This window comes from Hypomesus nipponensis, chromosome 3, assembly GCF_054491055.1.
Source record: "Hypomesus nipponensis isolate SF chromosome 3, ASM5449105v1, whole genome shotgun sequence".
Lineage (NCBI taxonomy): Eukaryota > Metazoa > Chordata > Actinopteri > Osmeriformes > Osmeridae > Hypomesus > Hypomesus nipponensis.
Window position 1 is genome coordinate 16,242,513 of NC_140363.1, and position 22,758 is coordinate 16,265,270.

At 46.6% G+C, this 22,758-nt stretch overlaps 4 protein-coding genes and 1 long non-coding RNA gene across 8 annotated transcripts in view; 3 read left to right on the forward strand and 2 right to left on the reverse strand.

The window, feature by feature from the left end:
• daam1a (dishevelled associated activator of morphogenesis 1a) overlaps nucleotides 1-4,328 on the forward strand; it is a 35,409-nt gene extending 31,081 nt beyond the window's left edge. For all 4 annotated transcript variants that reach the window (XM_084679856.1, XM_084679874.1, XM_084679883.1 and 1 more), the window contains 6 exons: nucleotides 185-353; nucleotides 581-688; nucleotides 1,131-1,191; nucleotides 1,333-1,464; nucleotides 2,726-2,896; nucleotides 3,137-4,328. In XM_084679856.1, the coding sequence (XP_084535982.1) occupies nucleotides 185-353; nucleotides 581-688; nucleotides 1,131-1,191; nucleotides 1,333-1,464; nucleotides 2,726-2,896; nucleotides 3,137-3,346 (851 nt within the window). In that variant the 3' untranslated portion in view covers nucleotides 3,347-4,328. The remainder of the gene's footprint in view (nucleotides 1-184; nucleotides 354-580; nucleotides 689-1,130; nucleotides 1,192-1,332; nucleotides 1,465-2,725; nucleotides 2,897-3,136) is intronic.
• Nucleotides 4,329-5,758: 1,430 nt separating this feature from the next.
• Nucleotides 5,759-8,181, reverse strand: gpr135 (G protein-coupled receptor 135). Its single transcript, XM_084679841.1, has one exon. It carries the CDS (start codon nucleotides 8,091-8,093, stop codon nucleotides 6,723-6,725), a length of 1,371 nt encoding a protein of 456 aa, XP_084535967.1. The 5' UTR covers nucleotides 8,094-8,181; the 3' UTR covers nucleotides 5,759-6,722.
• Nucleotides 8,182-9,248: 1,067 nt separating this feature from the next.
• Nucleotides 9,249-11,998, forward strand: jkamp (jnk1/mapk8 associated membrane protein). Its single transcript, XM_084679908.1, has 7 exons — nucleotides 9,249-9,407; nucleotides 9,597-9,676; nucleotides 9,849-10,003; nucleotides 10,135-10,341; nucleotides 10,530-10,711; nucleotides 10,862-10,938; nucleotides 11,053-11,998. Exons 1-7 carry the CDS (start codon nucleotides 9,404-9,406, stop codon nucleotides 11,269-11,271), a joined length of 924 nt encoding a protein of 307 aa, XP_084536034.1. The 5' UTR covers nucleotides 9,249-9,403; the 3' UTR covers nucleotides 11,272-11,998.
• On the reverse strand, nucleotides 11,945-19,641 carry ccdc175 (coiled-coil domain containing 175). Its single transcript, XM_084679896.1, has 19 exons — nucleotides 19,448-19,641; nucleotides 19,106-19,191; nucleotides 18,853-18,964; nucleotides 18,638-18,773; nucleotides 18,221-18,449; nucleotides 17,754-17,876; nucleotides 17,531-17,640; nucleotides 17,321-17,402; nucleotides 16,582-16,718; nucleotides 16,171-16,281; nucleotides 15,897-15,968; nucleotides 15,669-15,804; nucleotides 13,896-14,024; nucleotides 13,550-13,688; nucleotides 13,363-13,442; nucleotides 13,096-13,248; nucleotides 12,668-12,770; nucleotides 12,483-12,526; nucleotides 11,945-12,404 (listed from the first exon to the last, which is right to left on the reverse strand). Exons 1-19 carry the CDS (start codon nucleotides 19,512-19,514, stop codon nucleotides 12,228-12,230), a joined length of 2,226 nt encoding a protein of 741 aa, XP_084536022.1. The 5' UTR covers nucleotides 19,515-19,641; the 3' UTR covers nucleotides 11,945-12,227.
• The window catches only part of LOC146300058 (uncharacterized), a 35,596-nt gene continuing 27,454 nt past the window's right edge, over nucleotides 14,617-22,758 (forward strand). Inside the window, exon 1 of the long non-coding RNA XR_014732045.1 lies at nucleotides 14,617-15,077. This is a non-coding gene — a long non-coding RNA (uncharacterized LOC146300058). The remainder of the gene's footprint in view (nucleotides 15,078-22,758) is intronic.

The following is a 22,758-nucleotide window of genomic DNA, read 5'->3' on the forward strand; positions in this document are numbered from 1 at the left end:
TTGGTAGCTGAGATGTGGTTACTTTTGCGATGTGGCCAGTAAATAGCCATTCCTTGAATCCTTGATCTCATGCTGTATTTTCTACATGCACTATTTGAAGGTCGTTTTGGATCCAAAAGCGTCTGCTAAATGAATGAAATGTCAAATGTCTGTGTGTCCGTCCCTGTTCCCCCCTCTTCCCCAGCCTTGAGCAAGGCCTGCAAGGAGGTTCTCCAGAGCAGGAACCTGCGCCAGCTCCTGGAGGTGGTCCTGGCCTTCGGGAACTACATGAACAAGGGCCAGAGGGGCAACGCCTACGGCTTCAAGGTCTCCTCGCTCAACAAGATCGCCGACACCAAGTCCAGCATCGACAAGTAAGGAGCGCCGTGGCTGCTGGGACTGTTCTGTGTGTGCCTGTGATGGTGCACCCTGACTTTCACTGTGTGTGTTCCTGCCCAGGCCGCAGGACAAACAGGGCTTTGTCTGTTTGAACAACAGACCCAGAGCTAAGTATGTGTGTCTCACTCTTTCCCTAACCCCCCCCCCCCCCCCCCCCCCCATCGGTCTTTCCCCTCTCCCCCTCTCTCTCTCTGCCGTCCAGGAACATCACCCTGCTTCACTACCTGATCACGGTCCTGGAACACAAGTATCCCAAGGTGGCCTTGTTCCAGGAGGAGCTGCAGCACGTCCCTGAGGCTGCCAAAGTCAAGTAAGGAGAGCTGGCAGGAACCATTAGCTGATTGGCTAAGTGGTTAATACCATTAATGGTTGATTCGATGAATCGGCCGAACGATTGATTCATGGATGACTTATTATGCTGTTTTGACGATTTACTCTACAAGGAAAACACTAATGCAGTGAAGTCCAGTAAGAAGGGCTTAGTAAGGTTGACTCAAGAACAGGCAAACTCAGGGGTTTCTGCTCAGACGAGTCACTCTGTTTCCAGCCTCCCCTGGCCTAGAATGCAATAAGGAAGGAAGGAAGTTGGGTTTGATCCTGTACATTTCCTGTCTCTCTGGCACTGTGGCTCGGGGAACAGATGGTTTATTATCGTTTCCCTTTGAATACATTTTCCTCGTCCCTCTAACCCTCCCTATCTGTCCCTGTGTCTCCCGCCCGCCCTCCCCCCTCCCTCCCTCTCTCCCCCCCAGTATGACAGAGCTGGAGAAAGACATCAACAACCTGCGCTCAGGTCTGAAGGCTGTGGAGACCGTGAGTGACCTCCACTTGGATTTACCATCTTTTCTCATTTCTCACTCCTCACGATACATGTTGACACTGCGACGCGCAGGATGAGGTCAAACGCCTCCGCCCGGCCGTACTCACTTCCTGTCTTTTCCATCCACCAATCAGGAGCTGGAGTTCCAGCGGGGTCGTCCCCAGGACTATGGGGACAAGTTTGTGGCTGTGGTCAGCCAGTTCACCACCGTGGCCAGCTTCAGTTTCTCTGACGTGGAGGACTGTCTCAACGAGGCCAAGGACCTGGTGAGGGGATCAGGGCTGGGAGTGAAGGACAGGGGGAGGGGGGTACCGTTAATATGGCTCTGGTGGAGGCTGGACTAGGTGTTGGTGTAGGGGGCAGAGGTGTTTGAGGCCTGGAGGAGGCCCATGGGTGGATGGTGGGAGGGAGGTCAGGGTCAGCTCGCATTCCAACAGTCCTCAGAACAGGACGGGGGGGGGGGGGTGCCCGCTGGTCTCCTCGGCTAGGAGCTCTGATGGAACCATCAAACACATAGATTAGGTAGCTCTGAAGATTTAACAACTGTCGTTGAAAACGTCATGAAATGGCAAAGTCTGAAATGCAATACTGAGCTTCATAACCACATGCTCGTAAAGGGTTCATAGAAGGGCTTTGAAGCTGCCAGCCATAAAGCCTGACCAGTCTACTATCGAACAGTGTGTGTGTGCGTGTGTAGGGATTTGGTTCAGATCTGTGAGCTGCCTAGTCTCCTACCTGTGTGTAGGGGCTGCTAATGGTTAACAGAGAGGTCAAGGATATCATGTTTAAAGCTCTGGTCCCCCCCCTCCTCTCCCACCTGTCTTCTTCTCTGTCTCTCCTTCCTGTATACCCCCCCAAACCCCTCCATCCAGTCCTGCAACCCACCCCCTCGCCTCCCTTTCCTGCCTTTTCCTCCCTCTCTGCCTCTCCCCCTGCCTCTCCCCCTGCCTCTCCCCCTGCCTCTCCCTCTGCCTCTCTACCTGCCTCTCCCCCTGCCTCTCTACCTGCCTCTCCCCCTGCCTCTCTACCTGCCTCTCCCTCTGCTTCTCGCCCTTCCTCTCCCTCTGCCTCTCCCCCTGCCTCTCCCCCTGCCTCTCCCTCTGCCTCTCCCCCTGCCTCTGCTTCTACCTCTGCCTCTCTACCTGCCTCTCTATCTGCCTCTCCCTCTGCCTCTCCCTCTGCCTCTCCCTCTGCCTCTCCCTCTGCCTCTCCCTCTGCCTTTCCGCCATATGGAATGTGTTTGATGCTGCTGTGTGCTGCAGGGAGCCAGCTTATTTATTAGCGCACTTTACTGTTAGAGGGAGATGGGGACGTGTAGGTCACACAAACACACATACATTTACCTCTGACATGTGGCCAGTTCCCAGGTTGAACTGTGATACTGTGTTACTCACGATAACACCTAAATGATAAGCTTTGTCCTGTCTCTCTCTCTGTCTCTCTCTCTGTCTCCATGTCTGTCTCTCTCTCTCTCTCTCTCTCTCTCTCTCTCTCTGTCTGTGTCTCTCTCTCTCTCTCTCTCTGCAGTTCCAGAAGGCCGTGAAGCACTTTGGGGAGGATGCGTCCCGCATGCAGCCAGAGGAGTTCTTCGGAATCTTCGACCAGTTCCTGCAGGCGTTCTCCGAGGCCAAGCAGGAGAACGAGAATATGAGGAGGCGCAAGGAGGAGGAGGAACGCCGTGCCCGCATGGAGACCCAGGTCAGATCTCAACGCCTACGGGTCAAAGGTCAACTTTTGAGCTCTGAACGGAAAGCCGTGACTAAATGTAGACCGGTGCGGTCAGGTTCAGAGGGCGTTGCCGTCTGTCTCAAACATTTGATACGTGAGGATTCCCATCCACAACGCTCTGACTCTCTCCTATGGTTGTCTCTCCTCTTGGCTCCTTTCTATCTGTTTTTTCCGCCTCCTTTCTCTTCCTCTGCTGTTTTCCCCTGGCAGATGAAGGAACAGAGGGACAAGGAGCGGAAGGCCAAGAAAGCCAAGGAGAACTGCGAGGAGGACGGAGAGTTTGACGACCTGGTGTCCGCTCTGCGCTCCGGGGAGGTGTTCGACAAGGACCTGTCCAAGATGAAACGCAACCGCAAACGCATCAACAGCCAGGGCGCCGAGACCAGCCGCGAACGACCAGTCACCAAGCTCAACCACTAATGGACTGTTGGCTGGGAGAATGGACCAATCAGCAGGCTCCACATTTCACCCCTAGCTGGATGGACCAATCCCCGAGCTCGACCTTTGACCTTTAGTTGAGGCAGAGGGTCACCAAACCTTAAACCGTCGACCAGGTGGTTGGTATTGCGACAGAGGATGTGTGCTCCTAAATGTACCTGGCTAAACACTAAACAACCCTCTGAACTGCTGTCACTACCAAACAACAAACTTGACCTTTGAACTGCTGGCAGAGATCAGCCTCATACATGACTTTCAGACAGCTGGCACTCGTCACCCATATTCACCCAGAGATACTCGAAACAAACAGTATGGCAGAGCCTCACTAGTCCACCACCTCTTCCTCTGTGGTGGATTGCATCCAATAACAGCAACTCGCTTTGTCTCTGGGGTTTTACTGCCCCCTAGTGGTGGAAACCAGACTCGCAGCGTGGAAACTTGAATACAGACTGACACAGAGCTGGTGTGACACACCGTATAATAAAAACAGGTGTCCCTTATAAACCCATGGAACCACCTTGAGAACCACCTCAGACAGATACTAGGGCACATAGAAGCTAGCTATCTGGTGGAGCAGGTGTGAGGTACTATAGCTGAGATGTGGCTTTAACCAGGTTACCCTGACAGAAATCTGCCGCGCTCTGTTTTCGCTTAAGTAACCTAACCACCTTCGGCTATGTCTGTCTGGAAACAGACCTATTAAAAAAAAGAGACATTGTTTCTAAAATCTGCCAAACAAGCATTAGAGGGGACATTTTTTAAATAATAATTTGTGATAATAACTGCCAAAAAAACTATTTTAAAACACTATAGTGTGATTGACAGTGTTGTGGATGTTGGCTGGTTAGAACCATGGGGCAGGTGCCCTGTAGGTGAACTATAGTAATATGATTCATTGATTGATTGATTATTCAGTCAGTTTTCATTTTAGTATGTTAGGATTCTTGCTGTATCTTGGGGATGGAGGGAGGGAAGGAAGGAGGGAGGGAGGGTGGGAGGGAAGGAGGCTGAGAATGAAAGGAAGGAAGAGAACGAAGGAGGAGAAAGACCCTTCCACTCTCCAGCAGATGATGTATGAATGATAATGTTTTTGAGATAAGCACAAAAACATACACCAAGATAGAGATTTTGATACTGTTTTATAATCACGATTTTGCAAAAAAGATTGATTGTTATTATTTAGATGTATTTAAATGCAACCCACCAAGGCAATATCACCATTACATTATAAATCAACTCAATAATTCTCACTTAAGAAACACAGACTTCAACTGATGATTGATAGTTGAGTGCTAAGGTGTATATTTGACTGTAAATACAGTATTACGGTAGGCTGTGGCTTGGGCTGGCCTGTACAGACTGGGATCTACATGACAGGAAGTCTCATGTCTAGGTGTCACTTAGAAAGCAACCAAAAAAAGATCCCATTGGCTATTAGAATCATAGAACTAAGATGCCTCGGACTTGGGCATCATGTTGCGTGTCAGACGATGGGTGGGTTGGCTTCTGTGCTTCTAATGACCTCTGGGTCTGTGGAACTCCATCTTCAAACTATGCATCATCCCCAAATATGGTTTTGTTTTAACGTTTTGTGTTTTTCTCTATGTCATGTGTGTATATATATGATGTACATACTGGAGCTATGCTTATTCCCTTCCCCAGACTGAGCTCAACAACAGAAGCCAGTTGAAATAAGTTAGGCCGAGATTTACTATTTTGTTTGCGCCTGTTCTCCATACAAAGAGAATCCAAGCATAGAGTCAACCAAGAGACTTCACCATGTGAGTAAAGTGAATGTGAGGAGGAGGGAGGGGGAGTATGAAAGGTAATGTTTGGTGTCTGAGCTCTCTGCTCAGTGCAGACTCTCAGCAAAGCTGCCTCTTTAGTTGGCTCTCGGCTCCATTAGTTTTAACGTGGTAATATTCTGACCCACTTCCTCCCCTGCTTGTGACTGACAGCCTCTCATATACCTGGGATGTTTCTTCACTGCTTTTGTATTATTTAAATCAACTTTCTATTATTGACAGACAGAAATAAAGGAAGTAAAGGGTATGTGTCGACTGGGTGTCTGCTGCTTGAACTCTGCTCCACGTGTTGGGTTTTTGGATGTTAATGTTGCATTTAATGAAGAGCACTGTTGGTGACCATGGCAACTGTTAAACTGCTAAATGAGAAGCTAAATGTGTTTTCTGTGGGTTTGTTCTTTCTGAGCAAATACTTTTACTATTAATTACAATTTCATTACTTAAAAGTAATCGACTGTAGATGAATACTTTGTCACCATCCTAATAGGTGAGGCACCAGCCTCTATATACGTAATGTAGAAAACATTTAAGCTACTTTAAAACATTTATTGAGTTCATTTGTTCAATAAAAGTGATTCAACAAGCCAGTTTAGATTAAAGAAACAAAAGACCAGTCACGGTTAAGTTTTCATGGCAAGCAGTATAATAAAGTTATCACATTCAAATCAACAGACGTTATGTAAATCGGGGAAGTATAACTAATGGGAAAGGGCTCATACAAAATATTGTGCTTCTCTGGAATTCTTTATAATAAATACTTTGTCTGTATTTGATTGCAAATACAAGGCCTATCTAACATGATGGGCAGCAAGTGAACTTGTGTCATAAAAGATAAACATTAAATCTTGAAACATAACAAAAAAGGACATTAAGTGTCCTTATGGGTTTCTGTATTCCACATGGTATGAACACAGACTGGCTCGTAACCACAGGATCAAACATCAGACTGAAGAAACATCTAGCAAGAAGACCTTCAAGACTCCTTCTTAAGGGCTAAGTAAGTTCACGTCCAGGCCACCTCCTTAACACATTGTACCCACAATCAGAGCAAGAGGATTGCTTTATTTTATGGAGCTATATTTGAAACAGTTGTCTGTCATGTAGATTATCTGTGTTCATCGGGTATACATGGCACATGGTGCTGGAGGTTCAGGCATAATGTAACACATTGACAAGGCATGTGAGTAGAACAATTTGAAAATCTTGACCCATATTAGAAATAAACAACTATGGGATTTTCATCGGTTTGGAGACCCAAGAACATTGTTGTTCTTATTGAGTACATGTGTTAAAAAAAAAAGAGAAAAAAGACTCATTCCGTTCTTTCACAGTGTATAGAGAGGAACCAATTGCCGCTGGCTAAAAATGATCAACTGTACCTACTGAAAAAGTATTCATTGGCATTTCACAGGAAAATATACCTCTATATATGGTCAATATAGTAATAACTCCCCTAACGTTCCAGTTTGTCAATGTTTTGTTTGGCAGCGGTTTCATGTTTTGCACAGACACATATCCCCTCCTAATTTCACCGTGCGTCACGGGAACTGTAATCACAGGCTGGTGTCCACGGTCTCCACTTTTGGCAGCGCAGGTTCAGTCACAGTGTCGGGCTGACCGTCCCGGCAGAAGAACACCGCGGGGTTTTTGCAGGCCCACATCGCCACCTCCCCACCGTTGGCGGGGCTTGAGGAAGATAAGCGGCTGTTGGCTCCGTGCCTGCTGACGTAACGGTCTCTGATGCGGTCTGCTCTGGTCCTGACGTCCCTGTTCTGGGTCTGTGTGGACAGGTAGGCCGCGATGTTTCTAGTCCTGTAGCCCTCCTCTCGGCTGCGACCTAGAAGCATGGAGATGTTGGGGTTCCTGATTGCGTATATGAGCGGGTTGATGGCCCCATTGGCCCAGGCCATCCATATCGCCACGGTGTCCATGGCAGGGTTGAAGGAGTAGTCTCCCGTGGCGGTGACCAGACCCATCATGCAGTAAGGACCCCAGCAGAAGATAATGAACACGATCATGATCAGCACAGTGGTGGCCGTTCGCATCTCGCTATAGAACCGGAGGAGGTACGCGTACGTGGTTACCGGCCTCACCCTGATCTCAGAGAGCCGGACGGTCTTACAAATGTTGTAGTGACAGAAACACATGAGGGCAAAGGGTAACAGATAACACACCACGATCAGAGAGATGCTGAAGCCAGTTCCCATTCGAGAGGTGCCGGAGTGGAATACATACATACAGTGGTAGAAGCCCCGCTTGTGGACCACTATGGGAGTGCGCAGGAGCAGGTACCAGGGCAGGGAGAAGATGACAGCCGTCAGCCAGACCGCCACTAACAGTTGGAGGGCCTTCCGACGACCGATCTTCTCCTGAGGCTGCCTAACGATGGCATAGTACCGGTCAAAGGAAATCAGAGTCATTGTCAGGGTGGAGATAATACCGAAACAAGTGTTAAAAAAGCCGTTAGCGACGCAGAAACGATCTCCAAACATCCAAACTCCGTCTTTACTAAAGAGCATCATAAACGAGAAGGGTAAACAAAGCACGGCCGTCAAGAAGTCGGATAGGGAAAGGGACATGATGAAAGCGTTGGTGACTGTTCTCAGCTGGCGGTGTTTGATTATAACTATCACCACAGCAGAGTTCCCTAAACTGGACAGGAGAAATATTGCCAGGAGAACTAGTGCCTGGGCAGCCACGGTGATGCCCTGGAGGACCGAGTTCCCCTCCTTGCTCTGCACAGGACTGTGTTCTCGGTCTGGATCGCCTCCGCCCGTGACGTTTGCGAGGCTTGGCTCCGTGATGAGGCTCGTCAGCACCGGGGAAAAGGTGACAATTTCCAACGTTAGGCTTGTGCCCGAAGTGTTTTCCCCAGCGCTGTAGTTGCTGCTGCTGAGCAAAGCAATGTTCACCGGGAAATCCATCCGACACGAATGGAGGGCAACCACAGACAGGAAAGAGCTTCATCCCTTTCAGAATATCTTCTCAGATACTCCGTGCTAAAGAATCAGAGGTGTGTCGCATTGGGGAAAGGTAAACCTCCAGTGCGACTTCGCTTTCAAGACCGTAATCTTACAGTTGTCACAGATATTCATAAATAAGACCCATAGTCTGGTCTCTATTTCCCGTTCCCTGAAGACAAGCACATCTGTTTGCATGTCACAGTTTGTCAGTCCGATACCCGTTCGTAGACCCCTCCTTCCTTGAGTGTCTTTGCATTCTCCCCGTGACGTTTGGTGCCGTTGCCATGGTACCTGTAATGAGGTTATTTTGCAGAATTACGCATTTACCCGACAATTCGATATTTGGTCGGATGTCGACCAAGAAAGAAGGCAAATAAATGTAAAACATGGACCTTCACATGTTGCTCATTGTAATCAGGTCCTGGATGGCAATATATCACATCACATTTTAGTTTTTATAAATAGAACACCTAACACCATTTTATGATAAATATTAGGCCTATGCCGTGGGACTCAAATGTTTTGGCATAAAAATTGTGTATTTGACCGGTAGCATAGTAGGTTATTCTATTTTAAGATATTGTAGGTATTTTTCATGATATGTGTCTGTTACCAATTGCCTATAGCCACATCAAACGATTCGCCACCGATCTTATTAATTTCTGTAAAATGTCACCATGTTAGAGTAGGCCTATAGTTAAAAACTTGTTTCGATGAAAAACAATAATAATTTTGAGTGAACTAACCGTTTAATGATCGTAGGTTGGCCCAATCGTTAGCTAGTTCTAACTTTCCACATTTAGGCTATTATTTGGAAGTTAGAAAGTCTTAGATATGAAAACATAGGATATATCCTCTCACTAGAGAAAACGCTTGAAACGAATTGTTCATCGTTTTTTATTTATTTATTTGATTTGGCTGAATGTGCTTTCCTTTGTACATGAACTGAAGTTCCTGGAGTAGAGGATTTTAATTATTTAACATTAGGTGTATTCGACTTCATACAGCGCCGGCGGTGCCAAAAGTCGGCTGCAGTCGGCTGCCTTGAAACTGAGAATGCCATTGGCTGCTTCAAGTCAGCCAGGCTGCAGGCGGCTGCAGGCGACACCGGCGCTGCATGAAGTCGAACGCACCTATTTTGCAGCACTTCCGGTGATCGCATCAAGGAGGACAAGCTAGCCTGCTAGCTAGCGTTGATGGTTGTATGTGTATATGGAGATTAAACGGAAAGCAAAAGATAAATTAACCACTCCAGAACATTTGGTTTGATCATGGGTATGTATGTGTATACAAGCAGCTTATATAACTGTCAGTTTGATTCATAATATGGTACTAGTAGTTTGCCCCCCTGCTCATCTAGCAGGCTAGCCGAAACAGCTAGCTCTAGCTACCATAATGACATGTCAACACACAAAACAAATGAACGTCTGTGAGATAAAACCCCTGATATATTTTTTGTTGCAGAGTTCGCAATCTCAACTTGCCCTGGGCTGTACTGTGGCAGGGCGATTATCAATAATGGCTCAATCGATGTAGAATGTGGGGTGAGTACAGCTTAGGTAGCTAACCACGTACTACCGTACCGCTTGTTGACAACGCTACTGGATTGTCGCTGCAAGAACCTTAGTACCGCCTACAACTCAAATAGTTGATCAACATAACATTGTTACATCGTGCTGGCATTTTTATAACAAAAATGTCTTTCTCAACAACAAGGTGTGTCCGAGGGGCGAGAGGACCAACAAGCAGTCGGTGTGTGAGAAGTGCACGGAGTCTCCAGAGCTGTATGACTGGCTGTACCTGGGGTTTATGGCGATGCTGCCTTTGGTCCTGCACTGGTTCTTCATAGAGTGGTACTCTGGGAAGAAGAGGTAAACCACCATCTCCCGTTACAACTGACGCTACCAACGGCAAAATCAACTGGAGATCAAACCCATGGCCTGTGTCTTCTCTGTCCGTCTCCGCTTATCTGTTAACCTAATGCTGAGCATCTGTCCTGCAGCTCCAGTGCCTTGTTCCAGCACATCACTGCTCTGTTTGAGTGCAGTGTGGCAGGTGTGGTTACTCTGCTGGTCAACGAACCTGTGGGTCTCCTGGCCATCCGCTCTTGTCGGGTCCAGATGCTGTCTGACTGGTACACCATGCTGTACAACCCTAGCCCTGACTACGTCAACACCCTGCATTGTACGCAAGAGGCCGTCTTCCCCTTGTGAGTACTGCATTGCAGGGCCTGCAGGTACATTCTGTTAATGGCAGAAACACACATTCCGGTCCTCAACAATCCCTTGGAAATTTGTTGACTGGACTAGTTTCATCATGCCAGTCCCGCTTGATTACCACTGCCAGGTAGGCCCCCTGTTTGTAGTACTGACCTACTGAGCCCTCTTTGCTCCCTAGGTACACCATAGTATTGATCTACTATGCCTTCTGCTTGGTCTTCATGATGATGCTACGCCCCCTGCTGGTGAAGAAGATTGCCTGCGGTCTTGGGAAGTCTGACCGCTTCAAGAGCATCTATGCTGCCCTCTACTTCTTCCCTATCCTGACAGTACTACAGGCAGTGGGAGGGGGGCTGCTGTGTAAGTGAAAAACAGACGCACACACCATAGACTCAACGTTACAAACAAAGTTAAAGGTGTATGACTGGCCTCGAGGGTCTGCTTCTATGAGAAAATGAGTCAATAATGTGTTGTGAAGATACTTTATGTGTTTACGTTTTTCTCATTCAGATTATGCCTTTCCCTACATCATACTTGTGTTGTCCTTGGTTACCCTGGCTGTGTACATGTCGGCATCAGAGATACAGGTGAGAAGGGATTTCATAGCTAACTTCTCTATTTCTTTCCACCTAATCTCTGTACATTAAGATTTTATGAAGTTCAAATAATACTACATAATTAATACTTTTACTTCTGTCCAGTCTTTCAAGAACCTTGTTGCCAAGAAGAAAAGACTGGTGGTTCTCTTCAGCCATTGGCTCCTTCACGCATATGGCATCATCTCAATCTCCCGATTGGATAAATTGGAGCAGGACTTGCCGCTATTGGCTCTGGTGCCTGGCCCCGCCCTGTTCTACCTCCTGACAGCAAAGTTCACTGAGCCCAGTCGTATCCTGTCTGAGGGGGGCACCGGACACTAACCTAGCCACTGCTAAATACTTGGGAGGTCCATTTTAATTTATCCTGTGCAAAGCTAGCAATGTACCATTTATAAAGTGTAAACTCTAAAGTAAGCCTAAACCAAGACATGAAGGTTTGCCCGTCTGTCTAGCAGGTGAGGTTGGATTGACGCACCACAACCCCTAGCCTTGCCCTGAGATTATTGTTCACGTGTGGGCATCCTAAACTACTTCAAGCATTGACAGTAGGAGTTAGTCCTGCAGTTTGGGAGGTCCTGTAGCTTATGTATGAATGTGTGCGTGTTGATAGAGTAAAGATGTTTAAGCAGTGTGCATTTCACTTCAATAACAGCATTTACGCACCATCTTGAAAATGTTCTCTATGATTACTGTAACTCAATGAGGCTACACCCCTCAATGTAATTTAATGTGTGTGTGTGTGCGTGCATATTCTCCATCTGTACATTGTATTCCAATTGCCAACTGTTTAGCCAATTTTCTCTTTCACATGTGCACATGGAAATGTAAATATTAATGCTGCTGTTTAGTCACAGATTCTGTTGTGTGAATCTTGCCATTGAAAATATGCTTTTATGCATGCTTATCTCATTGAATGCCAACTGAAAATATGGAATGTTTTATTATTTTTATGTAAGAAAACCTAAATGAAATCAGAAATGCTTTTGTTTAACAAGTCTGATGTGTTAGCAATGTGTTATTCCAAATAAACATACAAAGTGGTCTCAAACTTTCCTTAGACTTATCTTGCTATAACCATTGCACTGATGTATGTCACGATTGCATAATTGTGTCTAGTCTGTCTTGCAACTACATGAGGAGCCCAATATCTGAGTGTGTTAGGCACATGGTGGCAATTTGTCCTTCTTTTAGTCCAAGATAATCTTTGGCAATTAGCCTAGCCTTATGTATCATAGGTTATACTGTAGTAGAGATTTGGGTGTTGTAGCATGGCGGAATTATAACTTGGAGGGCTTTAGCTTAGTATAGCTAGCACTGACTAGCAGTGAGTTCATATCATGCAGCTGCTGTTCCAGTTGGCCACTGATGTTCCCCAGCTGACCCTTCCTGTCCTGGATCTTCAACATGAGGGAGTGGACGGCCTCCAGCAGCTTCTGGTCCCTCTCTACAGACTCCTGGAGATGGGGTAGGACACACATTAAAGATACACACACGCAATACTGCTAATGTGCTTGTGTTAGCCATGTCCTCACCTCAGTCACCACTGTATCTTCCTGCCAAGCTTCCAGTAGCCTCCCTACAGAAACACACACTGATAAAAAAAAATGGACCTTGCCAACCAATAAAAGGTCTGTTTTGAATAGTGAGATGCTGACAAGGCCCCCACAGTTACCAGCCGAGTTATTGATTACAAGAGTCCTAGTTGTCTGCAGCTTACCAAATAATGAAAGCTCCTCTCTTTTGAGCCTGCCAATGTCCTGGGTGTGTCTCTCCTTCTCACTTCTGGCATCGGCTAAGTCTTCCTTCATCTGTTCGATGCACTGGGAACCGGGTCAACAACAACATCATCAACAAACACAAGACAAGACAGCACTTCCAGTAACCTGTCTAAAGTCAACACAAATACCCACCAGAGGTCTCTCTAATCTTTAAACAGAGATTCTGTAATCAGAGCACACACCAGAGAGCCAAACCAGAAGAATGAATATTGCATGACTAGCTGTGGTCAGGTCCTGAGGCCTCAGATTCTGTACGACTGTACAGCTAAACTGATCTTTATGGTGCTTGTGCCAGGAGTATTGGCTAGTTTAAACAATGTGCTGTTAACCTGTCAGGTGTGTGTTTGTGCTGGACTGCCGTGCGTACCAGGTGCAGTCTGCTGTTCTCCATGTTGACCTGCTCCAGCTTGACTCCGTTCTCATAGATGCAGTTCTCAGTGGCGCTGATCTCTGCAGCGTGGGTTTTCAATGTATCCATGTGCTTTTCACGCAGAAACGCCAACTGTTTACGCATAATCTCCTGCAACACACACACACACACACACAAGTAGGCCACGTTTCAGATAAGAGCCCTAGTTGTCTGAACTGAATTTTTGGATGCTGGTCAATCATGGGAAATGTGTAGAATGCCCACCTTGGGCTGAACGAGGATACTGGTCTGTTCTTTTATCTCCTGGATAGACAGCTCCAGAATGTTATTGGTGGTCTTCATGTCTGGAGAAACACACATACTGCAGCATGACCAGGATAGCAGACACACCGCTACTATACCTCTATAGATGGATATAGAAGGAGTATAGAGAGATACATGTGATCCGTACCAGATGTCTGTGTCATCAGGTTCTGGTGTCTGGACTGGTCCACATCGAACTGGGCCTCCACCTCTTCCAGGATCTTAGTCTTGCCCTCCAGTTCCATTGCTGTCATCTGGCAACTCAGAGTCACTTCTTCTGCTTCTGCCTGATAGGTCAGACAGGAAACCAGTTGACCCGACTCCTGACCCTAACTCATCCTGCCAGCTACAGCAGGTGACCTGAAGCTCAGGTCGATGTATTGATTGCTATCGATGAGATTTTCTGCAGATGTGAGTGGTTAAAGCAGCTGCACCACAATAGGAGTTGAAATGTAGGAGTTGAAATGTAGGTTTCGAAACCGCAAAAGACTTACAATTAACTGTTGGGTCTGGTCTTTCAGGGAGATCTTCACATGCTCGTAGTTCTCCTCGGCCTCCACCACTTCGTTCTTGAGCTTCTCGATCACAGAGCTCATGTGCAGATGCTCCTGCAGGTTCTCCTCCTGAAAGGACAGGGAGGATAGTTATCTCGTGCTCAGCAGTGAGCTGCCGCTGTGACGTCACCATCTGCATCACTCACAAAGCTTCTGTTTAGGCAATAAGCCCCAAGAGACCATGAGGGCAAGGGGAGTTGTTAGGCACTACGCAAAGCGGAGTATATTTATCTAGTATCCAAACTATCTTTATGCACTGCTTGGGATAAAAGTGTCTGATAAATTAATGCAAATGTTAAACTTTTAATGTAAACGTAACTAGAGAGTGTAAAGTTTCTGGGTAAATTGTGAGGTGTGCTTGCATCGGTTGCATCTTTTTCTTTTAACATATCACCTCCAAATCTATTGTTTGAAATAATATCAAACATTTAAGAATTTGGAGAAAGACAATATTTTTAATGGGTGGTAAACTAAAAGGAACTGTTGAGACTAAATTCACTATGCAATCGATCATTAAGGGGAGGGATATCTCATTTTTAAAAGTTGAACTCTTTCAAAAAAAAAAAAAATGGTTCCAAAACTTTTTATGACCTTTCTAAACTTTTCGGATTGGAATTATTTAAATAACTTTTTTGTACCGTTTTAAATCCTGGCATGATATTCATCCAATAAACAAAACACGTTGTAATTAAATAATCACACGGAAATTAATGGCTGACGAAAGCAATTAAATGTTCCGACCTTGCCATTTTTCTATGCAAGAAGACGGGTCATGTGACCGGTTATTAGCGATATAAGGGGAAACCGCCTCGTGGTTCTACTGTAATTCAATCCAATCTTTCGGATATTGAATGGCATCGATTGATCTACAGGATTTATGGTCATCATTTGATAACCCTCTCGTGTTTTATTGCTTTAATATACTATCAATCCCACACTAGCTCAACAACGCAATTACTGGGAAAACAATGCTGACGGAGTTTAAGCTAACTGGTTGTTAGCTATAGGTCGACTACGGTCCGTAGTTGCTGGCTACCTGGATGTACCATTTTGCTCACCTGGAGAAGCCCGGCTTGGATCTGTTTTGCTCCTAGCTCTGAGTCTGACCTGACCTCCGGACAGGTGAGTAACTTGTTTAGCTGAGCTTATTTACTGCTGTGTGAGATTGCTGGAGCCTACCAGTACGATTCGAAGCCACGGGCGAAAACGCAAGGTGTTGATATCCTAGCCTGGAAACATAGCTAGCTACCCTGGGTTCTGGTGTTTCTGCAGCTTCTCCCAGAAGCTAACGAGCTACTGAACTGATGTTCTTTGATGGTCTGTAGAGAGGGTCGTCTGTTAATTGCAAGGTTGGCTGTTCGTTCCTTGACTACTCAGGCCATGTCATTTGTGTCGATGAGCAAGACACTGAACCTCAAGTTGCTACCGATGGGTAGGCTTGGGTAGGCTAACGCCTGGTGTGGCACCTCTGCCGCCGTTGTTGTATGAGTGTGTTATTGTATGAGGCAGAAAAGCGCTTTGACCCGCTAAGGTAGAAAAGCGCTATATGAATACAGTCCATTTACCATTCTACTATAGGAAAACGCGCTTTTCAGCGGGGTAGCTGGCTAGATTTGTGTTTAGATAATCACTGGTGTTACAAAATCAGAGGACCCTAAATAGAACTTGAGGGAAAGTGAGGATAGAAGCAATGCAAAACAAATTGTGTAGGACCTCCTGTTTTAGCTGGGTAAATCTCTCCCTGGTGGTGGTGATATCAGCGTTGATCTCTTTGACATAAAGCTTGTGGTCTCTCTTCAGCTTGTCCAGAGACTGACACAGACCCTCCTTCTCAACCTCATACATGGCTCTGTGGAGAATACGGCATGCTTTAGACAGTTCCTCATCTGGTACAGGTGTCCAGCGCTGGATCAGACTGGGTGCTGGTCCTCCTCTACTCACATGCTCTTCTTCTCCTTGCTGAGCTGACCATGGAGTTCCTCCTGGTTTCTCTGGAACAGGTCCTCGTTGACTCTGGGAGGGAAAGACACCACACAGACGGAGGCCACACCTCATCATCCTCTTTCTGGCTCTTTCTGTGGCCACTTATGATCACGAAGGTGACGGTTTGGAGAGTTCCACAGCTGTGGTCTTTCTGACTGATAATCCGTTTAAAATAATCCGTCTGGCGTTAAGAGTTTTGGACTGTGATCCTCCATATGAGGACAGATCTTACATGTTGGCCTCGAGTAGCTGTTTGATCTCGTCTTCCATCTCTCTCATCTCTATCTTGTATTTGGCGATGGAGGCAATGCGTTCCTCCAGTCTCTGCCTGGACTTCTCCAACCTGCAGACAAAGCAAACACAGATCCAACTCTGACTCTTAACGGTGCTGTTGTAAACATGTACTACATGTGACGGGGAGAAGTGACGGTGTCTTTGTATTCGTAAAATATTGTGCATAGACTTACTAAGAAGAATAAAATGAGAGGGGCAAGTAGAGAGAGAATGTGAGAGGGTGGAGAGAGGAGGGAGGGATGGTGGTGGAGTGTGGAGTGTGAGGGGGGGGGGGGGAAAGATTTGAGTGTGGTGGGTGAGAAATGGGAGGACATGGGAGGGGGGTGAAAGGGCAGAGTGAACGTGTGACCTGCGTGAGACTATAAGGTGTTCCGCCATGACCTCGTCCTCCTCCTTCCTGTGAGCCTTGAAGCTGTCTGACAACTTGGTGATGGAGGCCAGCAGAATCCCATTGATGGTTCGAGCCTTCTCCATATCACTGTCCACCTGCACACAACAACATCAACACAGAGAACCTCGTATCAGCTCACCCAGCATTAGTGACCCACCAAACTCATCTCAAGGAGCACTGGTGATAGATGGGTAGTACTGGACATGGATGGAAGTGGTGAACACAACATTTGTGTCTGTCATCCTCTTGTGCCTCTGCCTTGGCTAACCTAGCAGTCACACCCACAGTGCTATCCTGAGGCCCAGGCCTGTCTGTGTGGCTCGGGTCAAGCACAGAGGAGTTCTACTAAAAGGCCATCCTCCCTCTCAGACCAGCCTTTCATGCTCTCACAGAGCCAGCCCCCAGCCTTAGATCAGGCAGCTGAACTCTGGCACATCAGAGCACAGCAATCACCCTCCAAAGGTCAGGCCTAACCGCCTGGCATTTTGAAGCAGGCACTCGATAAACGCGCCATTAGTGTGGCACTGCACGACATCGAGGCCCCCTCACATGGGACATAACACAGGTGTGACTGTTATATCGCTCCACATGACAATAACATCAGGTACTATAAAGAGGGATGAGAGGAGAGTGAAAACACGATGCCCTCGAGCAAGCAAGAATCCTTTCAGAGAGAATGAAATGGTTTGTGACTCACCACTAAGATCTCCTCATGCAGTGACTGAACCTTCAGCTCAAACGCCTCCTTCACCTCCACCAGCTCCCTGTCATGGAAAGTCCTGGAAAGAACAAAAATGTAGGGCAACAGAATGAGTGTTCACGTATCTCGTAGTTTATTGGCTGGATGTAAAATGTATATCTGAATGTGCGTGTGCCAGGGTTGCCTTTTGGGTGAAATAAATCTTACTTTTGTTCGACCAGTTCCTGGCATTTGTTGATCTCTTCCTTCAACTGCTCCTTACATTGAGTTTCAGCAACAGTCAGTCTTCCAATATTATGCTCTAATTGGGCGATGTTCTGAGCACACAATGTTTGAAGTAAAAAGCGTTACGTGACAGAAACACCACACATCTCCCATCAAACACACAACTCTTATGTCCTGAACTCAGAAGGATGTTACACCAACGTACGTTTTGGAGCTCGGTAACCCTGTCCTCGTTATCCAGCACCTCAGAGTTGACCACGTCCAGCGCTTTGCGGATCTTTGCATTGTTTTTCTTCTGCTCGCTGATTACAGTGATGCTTTCCTCCACCTGGAGAACCACGACAAAAGATTGAGGCAGGACTTGGAGTGGGAATGTGTGTTCCATTACATTTAGTCATTTAGCAGACGCCCTTATCCAGAGCGACTTACAGTAATACAGGGACATCCCCCCCCCCCCCAGACCCACAGCCATAAGACATTCCTCCAGCCCACCACCACTTACAACTGTTAGGGATATCAATGAGAGGATTGGCTGAGGCTACAACTGGAGTTGAGGACAGACTTTTGATCGATGGTTTGACCTCTAGGGTTATGAGCCCTGATACCAGCAGAATCAGCATCAACATTTTAGGCAGTGAATCATGTGACAGTCAGACAGATCTCTGTCTGGACCTCTTTCTGGAGGTTCTCCTTGGTCTCGTTGAAGATGAGCCTCTCTTGAACCATGTCCTGCTCCAGCTCCAGCCTGGTCTCCTCCACAGCAGAGATCTTGTCCCTCACATCTTGGGCTTTGTTCAGGGTCTCGTTGAGGATGATGTGTTTGTTGGCCTTCTCAGAGAGCTGGAAGTTCAGCTGGTCGATCACCTCCTCGTGAAGGCCCTTCACCAGTTCACGCTCAGGACTGGAGACAGATATCCACAAAGTATATACAAACAGAACTAACTGAGTTATTGACAATTAAAATATATATATTAACCAGTTTATGCTAGCTGTTATCCTTTCTAGATGGGATATGTGATCTGGAGTAAAAAAAAAATTGCTGATTGAGTCAGAGATAAAGTGAGGGAGTGAGTGATTGTCTCATCTTACAACAGAATTGCGTTCTGGTTTACTAGTAATTCGTGTTTTTTCTCCTTAGATTCTGTTTCTTGAAGTATGCTGTTCAGTTCTTCCTGCAGCTGGAGGATCTGGGCAGCGTTGCTGTCTCGGGCGGCCGCCACACCCGCTGGTAGGAAGGAGAGACAACAGTAGGCTGTGTGTGTCTGTGCAAGCTTTGAAAATCTGAAATCTAGATAGTTTCATACCTGCAATCTCCTCACTGACGCTAACACGCATGTTTTGGACCTGGTGTCGTATTTTACTAGTCTCAATTGTCTCCACCTCCAGCCTCTCATGCGCCGATCGCCTGCAGTCTTCCTGAATGATACCCATATGAATACGTTAATTGTTTTTATTATGTAGGTTCAGTTCACACTGAGTTATGGTCGGTATTAAAACCCCAAATGCTTAGCCTAGAATAGATCAACACATCGGATTAGAAGCCTAATCATGTCGTACTAGTTCAGTGATGGAAGCAGCTATCTCCTTCAGGTGCTGACTGGCTTCTGGACTAAACGGAACACCTTCGTCCTTCAACAGCTTATCTGGCAATAAAACATAACATAATGTAAACTATAACGTTTTTTTATTGTATCAAACAGACCTACTATATTGGTAAAATAACTCCAGTTTAGCCATTTTAGGCAATATTCACTAAATCACGCCACCGGGTTTGACTGAGGGTTTTGTGCAAAGTTTATTTTTAATTTTCTATTCACTTCACATCCTTCGACCTCAGCCTAGAACGAATGCAACAGTAAGAATGCCGTGGTGAAGCAAGCGAACAGTATTTTTTCTTACCCAATTCGCCCAAATGCTCCAATGCAATTTGGACTGCGGGAAAGTCTGGGACAAGACAAGATGCCATAGCAAATATAGAAAGACTGTGTCAATTTCTCCAAACGAACGCGCCGACTCTTCGTAATATTTTAGCTACGTTTTTCTTCAAAGTTTTAACTTCCAGCCATCATTAACGTTACTGTGTATGGGTTGGCATGGTAACACATGAGCACGAGCTGAAAGCGAGAGTGCACACCTGCTCAGCTCAAGTTTCACCTAAAGTTTGAGTGCTTTGTTATGTGCTGAAGTCTATAAAAAAAGTCGCCTTATAATATTTTAATGACATACGGAAATGGTAATTGCGGTTTATTATAGATTTATTTTCGTGGAGGACTAGATCTGCATAAAGGACTGTTCTTCTCGTGCATAAAAATCACACGGTCTCAAGACACTTAACATCTCATAGACAGGCATATCACAAAACGCTTTCGTCCCACCTGCCTATAATTGGATACAGTGTGTAGCATACAGTAGGACAGGTGGTGGGGTCCTGGGTCCATACTCTATTTATTGAGTTTCACCCCATTTCAGTTCAATAACGAACTGACTGTCCAAAGGAATGCAAATGAACTCTCGAATTGATTGGAGTTTAGATGGAATTGACCCCCGTGGCAAGCCCTGAAGGACATGCCAGTGCATTGGCGCTGGTTATTGGCAGTTGTACCGTCGTCCTTTTCCTGCAGGGGGCAGTGTTGGTCCGACAGCCTGAGCTCGAAGACCGTGGCTTTGGTTCATCCTGTAGCGGTATGTGTGTCGGATCTAGCCTGGCTAGTAGGGAACGAGAGGACTCGTAGCTGCATTGTTGCTATTGATTTTCTCACCACAGATCCCAGGAAATATCTGGTGTTTTTATCCTCCTTTAAACCCTCCAGCTGCAGGGATGGTGTTTCGTATACTGGCCCAGACCACTGGGACAACAAACACACAGACGTGGTAGAACAGAAGGAGAAATTACATTCTGGTTTAGCGTACAGCACTTTGTGCATCGTCACCATGGGAATGGATTTACCGGACACATTGATGACTCTCAGCCACAGTCTGGTAATAGTTGTCAACGTTACTCATACGAACCAACAGAGTTCTTAGCACAGTGTGGTGACCTTCTGTTGTGGAGTTATTTGACCATAGAGAGCAGCTGGCCTTTTAAAGCAGTGATAAAGAGGCTCAGCAACAGACAAACACCACACAAGAGACCTGGGCTTAACACCCATCGGAGGGGGGTGTGTGTGTACATTTTAAGCGGAGAAAGGGAAAGAGTGTCCGTTTTGTGTGTGGGAATATGGTGGAATGGGGGGGGGGGGGTCAGGCGGCATTTTTGAAACGTGTATAGTGTGTATGTGTGGTGTGTACAGTGCAAGGATGGTCTTTTCTCCAGCCTATTAATTCCTAGCACAGCTCCATCACAACTTATTTTGAGAGTTGTGATGCTAACAGCCGTCCCTCTAAAGCAGGAGTCTCCGAGGGCTAACAGCAGGTCTCTGAAGCCCACAGGCTGTGAGACGGACACCCCAAACTAGCCCTCCTCTCAAACACACTCATACCAGCCAAGATGGAGCCAACTATCTCACAGAACTGCCCTTTAGGAAGCCTTAGCAGAGTCTTGTAGTTTCATACAAATCCATCATCGGGGAATGACAATCATTTTCTCTCTCTTTTTCTTTCTCTCTCTGTCTCTCTGTCTCTCTGTCTCTGTCTCTTTGTCTCTCTCGCTCTCTCGCTCTCTCGCTCTCTCGCTCTCTCGCTCTCTCGCTCTCTCGCTCTCTCGCTCTCTCGCTCTCTCGCTCTCGCTCTCGCTCTCGCTCTCTCTCTCGCTCTCTCTCTCGCTCTCTCTCTCGCTCTCTCTCTCACTCTCTCTCTTGCTCTCGCTCTCTCTCTCTCATCACCCCCTCCCCCCTGTATACTGGGCTCTCTAACAAACTCCCTTCTCAGATGACAGCATTTAGCGCAGGACGTTTTAGCCGATGTCGTCCCTTGACCTTCGCCGGCGATGAGACACGCGTTCCTTTCCCTTCTCTGTGTGTGCCAGGGTTGGAAGCCAAGCGGCCACTCATGCCTGGGTGGGGTGTCGGGTGTCAGGCATGACGGAGCCCTGGCGCTGAGGTCTGGAGAGCTCATTATGAGGCTTGATTGTGCATAATAAAACAGGTAGGGGAAGGTTTAAGTATATGCATGTGCCGATCTAGGACGCTATCTCGTTACGGGCCCTCCACGTGCATAATTCATCTCTAATCTTTAATTTATCTCAAGGTCAAGTACCCCAGGCCAGAAACAAGAGCTCATTCACCATTTCCTTTCTGCCTCACAGCTTCAGTGTTTTAATGCTAGCTACTTGCTACCCATTTTGGTTGTTAGCTAACTAGCATCTGGCGGTTTATCACAGCACTAACTAAAAACAGCTAGCTCTGGCTAATGTTGGCTACTCCTGCGTTCTAGTCCTGCAATCTGACTGCTGTAGAGTTGTTTTTACCAAGAGCAAGAGCCTGCTTTCCATTTTCAATTTACTAATCCCTGTCTGGTACACAAGCCATTTGTGTTACCTTAACTATCCTAGCTTGTCATCTTTTTTCGTTTGTTAAGCCCCTGTGCATTCCTCCAGTTATTGTCAATGAACAACTTGCTTCTTTCCGACACAGACTTCTGTGAACATTGTTGTGTGTTTGTTTGTCAGTGGCCGTGAGATCAGCTTGATTGTTGCAGCTGTATAACGGACTGTGTAGCGCAGACTCTGCAGCCATGGCTAGCTATTGTGAGGAATCAAAGCTTCTTCTTATGTTCCTCGATGCTCATGGTCATGTAGCTATTGGGTGTTCAGATTGTGTATGTTGTACAGAATCCAGTTGAAATGCTGTTAGAGAGGATCACATATCCTGTATTCTGGAGGTTTTGCTGCAGGCCTGTTCTTTGGTTCTTCATGTATAAAAGCCTGATGGGATGTGCTGTGGATGTACCAGAGAAGCGCTGCATCGACCCGCACAGTCAATCATTCCCAGGGTGCATTGCAGCTGACATTCTCTGGTTGTGTGATCGATCTGAATAAAAGATTATAGAGAGCAGCATCTGTGAGTCAGACCGGAGCACAGAGACGAGACTACAGCCAAGCTGTCAGCCTCTCTCGTTCCCATCTGCCTGCTACAATAGTCCTGCACTGTGCTGCAGCAGTCAGCCCCTCACACTGATCACTCTGCCAGCTCACACAAGCACACACAACCACACAGAACCACATGCACATGCACAAACACCCAGGCGCACACACACACACACACACACACACA